Source organism: Phasianus colchicus, chromosome 24, assembly GCF_987193195.1.
Source record: "Phasianus colchicus chromosome 24, bPhaCol1.hap1.1, whole genome shotgun sequence".
Taxonomy (NCBI): Eukaryota; Metazoa; Chordata; class Aves; order Galliformes; family Phasianidae; genus Phasianus; species Phasianus colchicus.
In genome coordinates, this window is record NC_143459.1 from 4,503,176 (window position 1) to 4,515,999 (window position 12,824).

The following is a 12,824-nucleotide window of genomic DNA, read 5'->3' on the forward strand; positions in this document are numbered from 1 at the left end:
CTTAATTAGACTGTGTATGGAGTCATTGTGAATAGAACCCTGTTTCACATCCTGAACTGCTGCTTCTCATTTTATTGATACAAGTATAAGCTAATTTATGGCTCGTTTAGAAGGGTCCCAGCATATTTTAAACCACAAATAGAGGTCTAGTGGAAATGCTGAGTCACAGCTTGAAGCAGTGATGGAGCACCTGGTGGGAAGGCAGGTCCAACCCAGGGGAGCTCAGCTGCAAGCAATGCACTGAGTGACCAGAATGAGTAGAGCCAGGTTGCACCCCTTCCTGGCCCTCATTTAAGGGTTGGCAGGGAAGGTAGGGGGTGTCTTGCTGGAGATCCCTGCATTCCTGAGGCCTTCTGAAGGTAAGAAGCTTCTTTCTTTTATTTCTCTGCCTACATCTGTTGCATTTGAGCAAATCCTCACTTGCTGTAGCCTAGGTCCTTGCTGCTGTGCTGTCATTGCTGTGCTTTCCATCATGTTATAAGAAGGAAAGCTACTGTGAGCTGAACTTTCAAACAATGAATAGTGTTTTCAGCAGTGTTTTTATTGCAAGTGGTTTGTTTTGTTTTATTTTGTTTTGTTTTTGTTTTTCCCCTTGATTCTAAAGGGAATAAAGCAACTTCATGTCTAAATTTTCAAAACTTGGAGCAGTAAACAACCACTGAATAACTTTTAGTAGAGATATGGTTGCATTTCCTTGGGCAGCATGTAGAGCAGTACGGGTAAATAGCCACTAGTATTTGGGCTGTAATTATCTTGAGTTATTTGGATACAGTAAGCCATATTAACAACACCTAGCACAGAACTTTTTGGTGTAGAAGAGCTTGGATGAACCAAACTGTATGGTTTAGTTTCACCTACAGTAAACAATTTAGAGGACCTTTTATTTCTTTTTTGCAGCCAGCTGGTAAGGAAATGCTTTTGAAGTTGCTAGTGGAGTGAGGGATCTGTGGTGGCAGCAGACCAAGGGCTTAAGGTAAAATGCATACTGGAACCCAGCTAACTATGTCAAACATCACAGAACATACACACCATAAGAAAAAATGGATCTTTGGCCCTGAAGCCAGCACCCCCATGCATTGCAGAAGTGCGCTAAAAAGGTCATCTCTGCTACATCTGCAGGAAGTTAGACTTTGCTGCTGCTTAGAGATTTCCTACTCCTTGTCATTTTTCCTCCTGTGGGTTGAGAGCTGGGACTCTTGCAGTCCTTGGGGTGCTTGCAGGCTGCTGCAGGTTCAGTGACCTGCCTGTCTGTGCTGCAGCTCTGTCGGTGGGATGGCTTTGAGTAAGGCAGATGCTGAAGTCACATCAACCACTGCTCTTTCTCTTTGCTGAAATGTTCTGCCCACCTGCGGGTCAGCTCCAGGTACATGTTGGGCTGATGAGGAAGGTAGTCCAGGTAAAGGCGTGTCAGAGTCTTCTTGGGAACAGCTTTCTCAATCTGGGTGCCTTCGTGCCATTCGTTGAAGGATGTGATGGAGACAATCTCTGGCCTGACCATGAGAGCAGCCTGCAGAGCTGTTTCATAGTACTTCCCATTGACTCTGTTCCGAGTGTTGTGGTTGTTCCAGGGGCGAATGCTGGTGTCAATGTAGCCTGGCCCAACACTGGGGATGAACATCAGGTTGTTGGAATCGCAGAAAGTTTTGATGGCTTTCCAGTTCTGGTGGGATGAGCCAAAAGAGAAACCATTGGATGCAAAATATGTGTACATGCCATCGTATCCTGCAGACAGGATATCCTTCTTGTGCCCTTCCTCCACCAGCAGTGCTATGAACACAGCGTCATAGGCGGTGTTACGGAGAGAATGGGAGCCTGATGGTGTGAGAAGGTTGGCCCAGGATTCAGCTGGTGTCAAGTAGGAATCATAGATATAAAACAGCGGGAGGCTCCTGCCAGTGCTGGTCTTGTACTTATAAAAAGCAGCATGAGATCCGTATCTACAGAGAGAGCAGAAAGCTTTTTCAGAGGCTGGAGTGATAAGCCCTCAGTAGGTATTGCTGTTAGAAGGCAAGTGTGATGTGAGGCTTGGTTTGCCACAGGGGCCTCTGCTCAGAACCTTTCTCTGGAACCCTCATCTCCTCCTTTCTGGGAGTGCTTTGTAACTGTGGTGTTTGTTACCTTACTTCCCTTTTAAAGGAAAGAGTAGAGGTGACAGGCTTAGAAACCTGAACAGAAGAAAGCAGCTTTGGGCTCTAGAGGCACTGGAGAAAGTGGGATTTGATTACAGCTCCTGCTGCTCAGCACTGCTTTGTTGGCTAGCTGTAGGCAATTCTCACTGCGCACTGCTTTTTGGATACTGTTCTAATGCATTTAATTCAAAGCACACTGTTTTTGCTTAAAGCAGCACTCCACAGCTGGATTTCTGCCTACGTGAGAGACTTACTTGTCCATGATGTATTTGATATTCTCATGCACTGTGTGGTCATCGCGCCCTTTGTACGGCTGGATGTGGAAGGCGACCTTCAAAAGAGGAGGTGGTAGAAGGGGTTATTTTCAGCACAGTCCCATTGCTCCCTTTTCACCCTGACCTCCCAGATGGTCCCAGAGCTGTTGCAAAGGACCTTCTGTCCCCTGCAGGTGAATGGGCTGGGGGGACCCCTGTGTGACACGTGTGGGCAGCCTGCTCAGAGATGTCAGAGCTTTCACTGCTTTTCACTAAAGTTAGTGGGAAGTAAATTGTGAATCCTAATTATTAAGGGACAAAACCAAAACAACAACCCTTAGTATTTAGCTGCTGAAAAACTGTTCCCATGAAATAAGGAGAGCTCTTACATGGAAGCACTCATTTACTTTACTACTAACTGAAGCAGAGGAGTGGAACCTTTGCCCAGACATAGTGTCAGCTTCATGTTGGAGCTGAACACGGAGTTCATTGGCCTCTGACAACAGACAAAAGCGTTACCTTTATGGCATACCGTTGTGCAGCATCCAGTATGAATGGCACGAGGCTGTCTGATGGTTCCCCATTATCATCTGCTAGGCCGGGTGGGTACCACGACAGAACCAGCACTCCTGTGGGAACACAACCACGGATTGCTCAGACGTTTGGTTTCTAAACTTTTCCTCCTCCCATGCAACGGCAGCGAGGTAACTATTTCATGGCATTGTAATGCTCGAGGTGCTCCGTGCGAGGTTTGGTTGGAAGAGCCTCTAAGCACTGCTTTGTGTTGTTGGCTATGGGATGGCAGAGGGCAGTGGCAACAGCCGTACGGGATGCTGAGCCCGCCCGGTGCGGGGCGGGGGGCCGAACTCTGCATCCCGGGGCGCTGCGGGAACGGATCCGGGCTGCGGTGCGTCCCGCTGCTTACCGATGGCGGCGGCGCGGAGCTGGCCCATGTGCTCGTCCACCACGGCGGGGTCCCGGGAGCTGTAAGGGCCGAGCGCAGGGTAGAAGCTGGAGCCGATGTCATCGGGCGGGCGGTGGCGGCCCCGGGGGTAACTGGCCGACACTTTGGGGTCCCAATGCGGCACCAGGGCGTGATCCCAGTGCAGGTAGCGGCCCTCGAAGCGCGGGCTGCCGTACCAGGCGTAATAAAAAGCGTGCAGGTCGTAAGACGGGCCGATCCCCGCTGCCGGCTCGCGGGCTCCGGGAGGAGCGGGCGGCTCTGCCAGCCCCGGCGCTCCGGCGGGGAGAGCATCGGCAGCGCGGAGCGTGCGCAGCGCCAGCACCGTACCGAAAACGAAGAGAGCGGCCAGCAGCAGGGCCAGCCCTCCGGGCCGCCGCCGTCTCCGCATCGCCTGAGCTCCCGGTACCGGATCCCCGGCTCGGAGGAGGCTGCTCAGGCCCGGCTCCGCGGAGGATGCTCGGCCTGGCGGGGGACGCCTCGCTCCGGCCGGGCGCTGCTCTAATTCTCGCCTCCCGGCCCCGTTCGATGGCTGCGTTCTCTCTGGTGCCCCCTGCTGGCGGCGGCTGGCAATGCAGCGCCTCCGCCCCGCTCGCCCCCAGCCCCGGTTCGGCCGCTCCCAGCAGCGCCGCGCCGTCGGAACCCCGCGCTGCCCTGCGAGGAGCCGGGAGCTCCTGCATCGGAGATGTGGGCAAACCAGGAACTGCCGCGGTGCTGGGAGCGGTGGTGATGCAGCTCCCTGATCGCGGCCCCGGATGGGGAAGCGGCTGCAGCGCACTGCGGGAGGACGCGGCTTCTGTCTGTGCTCGTTCCCCGAGTGAAACAGTTGAAACGAATGGCTGGTGAAGGATTAAACTTAAGGAAAGGTGAACGCGCCCCAGCAAACGCTGAGATGTGACTATCCGGGCTGCTAAAGGAAATAACATTTTAATCGGGTGAATCTGTTATGCACAAATGTTACAGGCGATAAAACTCCTGCTAAATGGAAACCCAGTAATGAGATAAACCTGTCGAGGGAACAAATTGCCCGTAAACCACAAATGGGCTTCTGAGGCTCCCCAGCAGGGATGGGCCTTCCATTATTTCGCTCAGCTGAAGCTCGTGCCGCCCCACGGCACTGAAAGCTTCTGGCAGCAGTTCCTACCTCCATCCATCCCTGTGTTGGGCTGTGCTCTGTGGGTGAGCAGCAGGAGTTTGTCCTTCAGAACTGGATGTGGGTTTTGGCTGGGTCAGGTGGAGGTGAGGACTCACCGCAGAGCTGGGTGTGCAGGATGCTGAGCACCACTCAGCAGGGCAGAGAGATGCCTGGCTCACACCTCTCTGGCCTCTGCTTTGGCTCAGTTAGAACAGAAACGCAGCTGTGTTTTCTTAAGGGACCTCCTGGTTGCAGGGAGAGATTGGAAGCCATGGGCTGAGTGTACTTTAATGACTTAGAGACTCTAAGGCGAATAAAAGCCTGACCCGTTTCCCCCCATTTAGTTCTCAAATCCCTCTAGGACCCTTTGTGTTGTGATTTGGGAGGCCTGGTTCAGCTCGGGGTTGATGCTCTGTGTTTGTTTGCCAGCTGCCACGTGCCTGGGCTCTGCAGGCACACTGTGAGCCCCTGTCTGCCCTTTGCCCCTCATGTGCTGCCATCTGCTTGAGATGAGGACCCTTTCTCATGTCAACTTCGCACATGGGCGCAGGGTGTGCGGCTCAGGACATCAGCTGTAATGTGTTCTCAGCCTTTTGCTTTTTCAGAGTTGTTATTTTCATTTGCTGACATAGAGAACGTGGGATTTTGTGCTTTTCCAGGTGTACTGGAACACTGGGAGCTGCAGGGCTGTGTGGCTGCTTCTGGATGGACTGTATAAACCTGCTCTGTCCAGCCCATCATCCCACAAAGTATCTGCCATCATTTTCTTCCAAATCGCCACCTTCAGGCTATCACAGAGGTCAGGCTGCAGAGAGGGCTGCTCCAGGGAGGCAGGAAGAGCCTTTTCTTTCTGTGTCTGGTGCCAAGGACACTGGATAGAAATCTGCAGACCAGAGAATCTGCCATCATTCTTCTCCATCTGCGAATTCGATGTCTTTTGAAATGCTGACATTGAATTTCTGAAGCAGCAGATGAAGGGGCTGAAGGTGGGGCGGAACCATTTAGAGTCCAAATACTTGGAAGCAATGAGCAGGAGGGTGTGATGTGCCAGTTGGGGGGTGCTAAGGTCCCACCACCACTCCCCGTGTGGCTCAGCTCTGGCATGGCACAGTCAGAAGCTCTGTGCTCCCAGTGGGTTTTGGTTCCCAAATTCCCCAAAATGATTTCACCACGGCACCTGTTACTACTGTACTGTGATGATACTTGTCCTGGCCAGCTCTCCAGCTGGTTTCATCCGATGCCATCCATCTGTAGATGGATCTGTGCAGCGTGCCTGCAGCCTTCTGCTCCCTGGAGCTCTGTCTGACCACTAGATAGTGCTCGGCCACCAAGGGAGTGCTGGAGCAGCCCAGCAGCGTGCTCTGTGCTTCAGAGCATTGAGCAGTGGGCGCTGAGTGGAGCACGAGGCAGCAGCTCTGCTTGGTGCACGCTGAGCCCACGCTGCGATGATTTTTCCCGGTGTCTGAATGCTGTGGTTATGTATCTTTATTGCTCGCGAGCAGCTGTCTCTGTTGCTGCTAATGGACTGTAATACTCACAGAGCTGACCCCAAAATGATGGCTTCAGAGAAATTGCTGTCTGCCGAGCTGCTGCTGGAGGAGTCAGGGAGCAGAGGGATGTGAGGGGCTGCCATCTGCTGAGCGTGTGCGTGAGGGGTCCCTCCTCTGAGCCCTTCCCCTGCCTTGTCTTCCCAAATCAGATCCCTGCAGCAGAGGGAAAAGAGAAAGCGATCACTTCTCATTGTTCTGCTTGCTCAGGACCCTCTCCCCTACTAATTCTGCTGCTTTCTGTATTTGCATAGGGAGCCTATCCCCCCCTCCATCTCATTCCTCACTCCTCAGCTATTCATTGATCCTTGCCAGCCTCCTCCAGCGCTCATTCATCACTCTCGCACCCGCCATCCACTTTCCAAATGTTTCCTATTTTTTCAGTGATGTATTTCCCTGCTCAGACAAGCTAATCTCATGCCATCAATAACCCGGGTGCAGCTGCGCTCTGACCTCTGCACCCGAGCTGGCATGGAGCAGCAGAGCTGTGGAGACCAACAGAGCTGAGCCACATCCCCTGGGTGCAGGATGTGTGTTGGCTGTGTGCTGGGTGCCTTTGCTCCTCCAAGACCAAAAAACTGGAAGTCTTTAAGGAGCTGTAGAAAAGCCATGAGGCAGAGCAAACTTTAGAGAAATCCTTGCTTTGCTGTCTGCTCCGGGGTACCCAAAGCCTTGTCTCTCTCTCCTGACCTCTGTGAGGGCCGAAGGGAAACGTATTGATGTCAGTCTGTTTGTGGCTCATCCCAGGCTGCTGGTGCTCAGCGTCCCTGCAAGTGACAGCTTTATTTGTGCTGCTGGCAGCAGGAGGATGAGCTGTGTGTCAGGAGGGTGGGATGGTTGGTGACCCCTCTCCTTCACAGGAGATGCAGGCACTATCAATTACTGGCTTCTGGGTGTCCGCAGGCCATTGTGGCTGTCATGATGATGTACTCAGCACCAGCTAAGGCAGCCAGCCCTTGTGACAGCATTTGGGCACTGTCAGCAGCACGGAGCGAACCCAGGCAGATTTGGGGAGGGGGAGGATGGAGGGGAGTGGATGTGAGCAGAAGCTGCTGCTGGCTGAGAATGGCTCAGCGGTTTCCCATGAAATCAGATGATGCGATGTAATTGCAGGAGATGCAGCAGAGCTCAGAGCCCACGGACGGGAGGTGCTGCCTCTGCAGGGCTGTGCGTGAGGTGGAGGTGCTGCACAGAGCATGCATGCAGCTGGGGCAGTGCAGAGGGCTGCAGTGTCTCAGCATGAGGTTACGCAGGACAGATCTGCCTTCATACTGAGCCCCAGATCTGGGGATTCCCATCACAGGATGGCTCTGCACTGAGCTGAGGCTCCCTGGGGAGCATGAAGGCATTGGTTTTGATGCTTATTTGGTGGTGTTGGTACATCCCTGAGCAGGGACCTGCTGCTGGGCAGGCTGTCTTCCAGCCAAATCATGGTGCTGGGAGGTGGGGGGGAAGTGGGATGATGGTGATCAGAGCACTGCAGGCGATGAGGTGTGTTGTGCAAACGCACTCCTCACGATTAGGACACGCCGATCAGACAAACAGCTGCTGGAGTTGGGGGAGCTGCCTATTTAGATCTTGTAGGTGGAACTATAAACATTTCCCTGAGCCAATTCACGGGAGCTGTGCAGTCAGGGTGACTCTTGTGTTTGCAACCCTTGTTGAAATCACACTGGTGTGAGCACTCGGAGCAGGAAGTACTCAGCTTGCATTTTAATGAGCACTTGACCTCCAAATAAAAACGTATCTTCAGAACCTCGTTAGCAGAGCAGCTTCAGACTTATCCAGCAGAGATCCCAGGAGCTGCACTGAGCTCTGGCCCTGTCCATGGCAGAAGTGGGGGTGTGAGGTACCACTGCAGCATGGGGGGGTCCTGAGGCAAAAGGCCTCGCTTTGCAGCTCTGCAAAGCCTCAATTCCACTCAAGGCAGAGCAGCCACAGAGCATGCTGTGCTGTGTTAATATATGGGGGGGTTTGCAAGGGGTCTTTCGTGGTCGTGGGGCCCCAAAGGGGACCTGCTGTCACATAGGCTGAGTCCCTTATTTGGTCAAGAAACCATTTATGAATAACGAGGCAGTTGATAAGTTTCTAATTAGCATTTAACGTTTGCTATGTGTTATTAACCTGGCAGGGCACAGCACACCTCCTCACAGCTTGTGGGCTGTTGAGATTGCTTTTAGGCTCCATACGTCCTGATCACCTAGGAGAAGCAGCCTTCCCAAGGCACAGTGTCAGTTTGCTGACGAGTTTGGATTAATTGCTAGAGGCTCTGAATTTATTGCCCAGTGTCACTGCCACCAGTGCAACACTTCCAGAAGGAAGCAGCCTTGACTGGGTCCTGCTGTCCCAGACAGCTGCCAACACTGTCCATGGAGAAGTTCTGCTCCTCCTCCACCAACCAAGCTCTGAAATGCTGCTTCTCAGCACCCTCATTCCACAATACAGAGCAAAGACAACCAGGCTTGGGCTAATTAAGATAGAAACATAACGTTACAATTTGTAGCTGATTAAATCTTTCAAACAATATTTATGTTAATCTCCTTCTGATTTATTTTCTCGTAATGCCTCACATAGGAGATAACCCAACGTGTGGGGAAATGGTTCCAGATGGAGCGTGGCCCGCCTTGCCAGATGCTTGGAGCTGGGGATGAGGATTTGTCACTGGTGGCTGCAGCTGCAATAGTCAATTCTGTCCATTTAGGCCATTTTTGCACGTAGGGAGGGATGCTGAGCAGCAGTTCTGCTTTTATCCCCCTCAGTGTAAGATGCTGTGAGGTGCTCTGGTGCTCATGGAACACAGGGGATGAGGACAGGACTGCATGCAGAGCTGTGCCTGCAGGCAGGATGGCTCCAGAGGTCAGGGGGTTTTCACTGTGGAATTGTTAAATTAACTATTCATTTAATTATATTGTGATTAAATTAGATCCTTTCTCTTTCTTTTTTTTTTTTTTCTTTTTCTTTTTTTTCTTTTTTAATTTCACCAGCTAATGATTCTCTGTATAATTAATGCTGGCTGATGCTGCTAATTCCCTCCTTGCTGCTGTGGACACAGAGGGCTGAGGGCAGTGCCTGACCCCCCCCACTGCCTCCAGGGAAGGGGGAGCTATAGGGAAGGGGCTCAGCCCTCTGTTTGCAATCAGTTATCAGTTGTTATCCACGTGCCATCCCTCTCCTGGGTGCATAACGATGCTCTCTGCTGACTCTGTGCTGGGAAGTGGGCTGGCTGTACCTCTGTCAAGTGTGATTACTTCGTTACACAGTGATGCAAACTGTCACCAGCCCAAAGAGGAGGAGATGTCTGGGGCAGGAGGAGCTGTGCAGCATGGTTTATGTGTAAGAAGAAAGCGGTGGTGGTGCCTGGGAGGATGCAGGGGGGTGAGGCAGCACCTGGGCATGGGGTTGTGGGAGCACTGCTTCCTCCTGCTGCCTTCAAAGCCCCCAAGCCCAAGGACCTGCAGCAGCCCTGCACAGCCATCTCTGCTGGGGGCTGAGCTGTCTCCCAGTGAGATGCAAATTTAGTTAACCTCAAATTAGGCAGGAGAATGGGAGGCTCTTCTTTGAAAAGATGTCATTCAAACGGTTGCACCTGAAATTATCCCCACTAGAAATGCGGCTGGAGATGGTAATTAATTCACCGTGCTCCCTTAATTAATTCCACAGGCTCTCTCTCTGACGTGCTATGGCTGAGCTGTGCCAGGCTGAGCCCTGGGCTGAATGCAGGTGTCCACAGGGCCCGGTGCCTCCTGCACAGTTCCTACCAGCAGGTGATGCTCAGTGCCTTTTTCCCTTGCTCTGCATTCCTACCCTTTAAACACCCTTCAGACCCTGACAAGTTCCCCGAGGTGCAGAGAGCAGCTCCCTGCTCCAGGTACCAGAAGGGAGAAGAGGCAGCAAAGCCCTGGAGATGCTCAGCCTTAATGAACGAAGCTCATCTAAAGCCTCCAGGGTGGTTGCTTTAATGCTGAATGATCCACAGGGGTGCACTCTCAGCTGCCCCAAACCCTCCTCCTGTTCACCCCCATCACCTGCGTGGTCCTGAGCAGCTCAGCCAGGGCAATTGCCCAGCACAGTGCTGAACCCGTGGCTCCTGCATCTCTGCTCAGTGCTTCTGCAAATAACCTCCTCGAAATGGTGCCAATTAGGCCGGCGCAGCTCTGTAATCCGGATCCCTGTTGTGCTGTCAGACTCGATTCAAATTTAATTTGCAGAAGGTGTATATCGGGCAGCTTTTTTACTTAGCACAAAACAGGAAGATAACGTTGATGGAAAAAATAATAGGAGTTCATATTCTTTTTTTTTTTTTACCTTAAGGAAGGAAAAGAGATGCCAGAAAATTTGGCCGCATTTACATTTTAATGGGAAATGTTACGACTGCCTGCTCTGGGAAACACAAATTGCTTTCTGGAAGGGACCCGATCTTTGTACCAAAGTGTGGGGAATTAAGTGCAGCAACCCCCGAGGAGATGGAAGGGATGGGGGGGTTGGGGGTAGAAGGGATGTCGTGGTTGGCTGTGTCCCATTGTGACCACTGTGTGTGCTGGGCAGGTATAGGGGGCAGCAAGCAGGAGTCTGTGGATAAAGGAACTGCTCAACTACGTGTGGTGCTGTTGGGGATGTTTCTAATCCAATAAAAGAAGCAAAAGCATCGCTGTTAGAGGTTCAGCCTGAGCAGATGCTCTGTTACCCATGAGGCTGCTTCCCGGTGTCACTGTCTGGAATCCAAAGCAGTGATAAATCGTAGGTGACCTTCAGTAATTTATTACTGCCTCGTGCAAAGCGCTGCTGCGTCTCGGGGACGAATCCTGGGCATCTGCCTGGAATCACAGTAATTCCAATCTTTAGCATCATAATAGGTTTGTCATGGGTTAGATCATGATAAAAGGCTGTGGATGGAGGCGAGTGCTGGAAGCAGAGCAGGGATGCACCAGTGCCGGGCAACAGGAGCATCTGCTGATGTGGGAAATGCTGTGGGCTGCAGCGCTGGGCAGGATTTCACTGTGGTTCTTCTGCACTGTGAAGGAGAGAGTTTTCCATCCGGCTCAGGCTGCTGCTGCACGCTGCTCACGGGAGTGAGATGAGTGCCGTTAGTGAGAAGTGATGGCAGAAGCTCTGCAGCCGCTGTTTGCTGTGTGCCAGATGTTCTGTTAATGACACAGCGCTGCTCGGGGCGTGCAGTGAGCTTCTATTTCACAGCAACACGCTGAGCCCATCCCAAGCATGGTGATGTTAGGTTGAGGGAACTGGGCTTGTTTAGCTTGGAAAAGAGAAGGCTATGAGGAGACCTCGTTGTGGCCTTCCAGTATTTGAAGGGAGCGTATAAACAGGAGGGGGAGCAGCTGTTTATGAGGGTGGATTTTGATAGGACAAGGGGGAATGGCTTTAAACTGAGACAGGACAGGTTTAGGTTGGATATTAGGAGGAAGTTTTTCACACAGGGTGGTGATGCACTGGAACAGGTTGCCCAAGGAGGCTGTGGATGCCCCATCCCTGGAGACATTCAAGGCCAGGCTGGATGTGGCTGTGGGCAGCCTGGTCTGCTGGTTGGTGACCCTGCACATAGCAGGGGGTTGGAAATGGATGAGCATTGTGGTCCTTTTCAACCCAGGCCATTCTATGATTCTATGATGTGGGCATCTGCATTCCACTGCATCGCTCTGTGCTATTGGGACTTGGCTGCATGGCACAGTGCTTCCACCCCAGAAAAAGTCGCAGGGAGAAAAAAAAGGAGATTCTCAAAGAAAAACTTCTCCCAGTGCTTTAGAGCTGAGGCCGCATTTACATTTTGATTTTGGAAATCAATAGCCCCTCACAAATAGTTCTCCTGTGTTGGCTGCAGGTCATCCATCAGCTCTGGGGCTGTGCTCGATCAGAGTGCTGCATCGTTTGTTTGTTTGTTTGTTCGATATTAGCGCTTTGTTCAGCTGTTCTCCAGGTCTGTGTTATAATGGCAAATTACAGATTTGTGGTTTTTTTTTTTTTTTTTTCCTTAAGTAGTCTTAGAAAATGTGGATGGACGACACCATCGTGTGCTGCTGAGGGCATGAGAGAGCAGAGGTGGGACTGTGGCTGAAGGCTGTCGTTAACCATCACTGCTGGCTTCCTTTCTGCATACCAAACCCGTGATTTTTGCTCTCTGTGCAGGATGGAGTGAGATTAAGGCACTCGGGTGTGTCAGAAGACTTTCAGCTTCTGTAAGTTCGGCAGTGAGGAACTGGGATGGAATTAGCTCGCTAACATGGCTGTAGATCACAGCAACCCAAACCATCTGAAGGCTGCGGCGCAGGGGCAGCGCCTGCATGGTGCTGCAGCTCTGACCCTGCAGCAGTGGGTGATGGCTTTGGGGTCCATTTACCCAAGTGAGGGTCACCTTGATGTTTAAATTACCTCCAGCATCTGGGTGCTGGAGTCTGCTTTGGATCTGAGACAAGAACAGCCAATCTGAGCTGCTCAAGGGGTTTCTTTGGTGCAGTGAGGGAGAGGATGGAGTGGGGCTGAAGCCTTCCCAGAGCTGCTGGGTTCTGTGGGTCGGTGGCTGCTTGCCATCTCCAGGTCCTGCTGTTATGGCAGTTTGTGCTGAATGTCTTTTTAATACTGCGAGGAATAACTTGATTAGTGATTATTGGTGCAGAACACTTGGGGAGTCTCTGCAAAAGGCAAGGACAGGCTGTTTCACCAGAGCTGCCTGTCAGTTTTGTCATCTCATTATAAGACTGTTCAGTGCCACAGCTCTGGACAGAGAGAGAAGAGGAAAAAAAAAAAACCACCTTGGGGTAATTATATTGGTCACATTTTGTAGGC

The 12,824-nt window shown here is 51.9% G+C and overlaps 1 protein-coding gene across 1 annotated transcript; it reads right to left on the reverse strand.

The window, feature by feature from the left end:
• Positions 1 to 349: 349 nt before the first annotated feature.
• MANEAL (mannosidase endo-alpha like) lies at positions 350 to 4,279 on the reverse strand. Its single transcript, XM_031594670.2, has 4 exons — positions 3,309 to 4,279; positions 2,903 to 3,012; positions 2,384 to 2,460; positions 350 to 1,937 (listed from the first exon to the last, which is right to left on the reverse strand). Exons 1-4 carry the CDS (start codon positions 3,733 to 3,735, stop codon positions 1,301 to 1,303), a joined length of 1,251 nt encoding a protein of 416 aa, XP_031450530.1. The 5' UTR covers positions 3,736 to 4,279; the 3' UTR covers positions 350 to 1,300.
• Between the last annotated feature and the right edge of the window lie 8,545 nt (positions 4,280 to 12,824).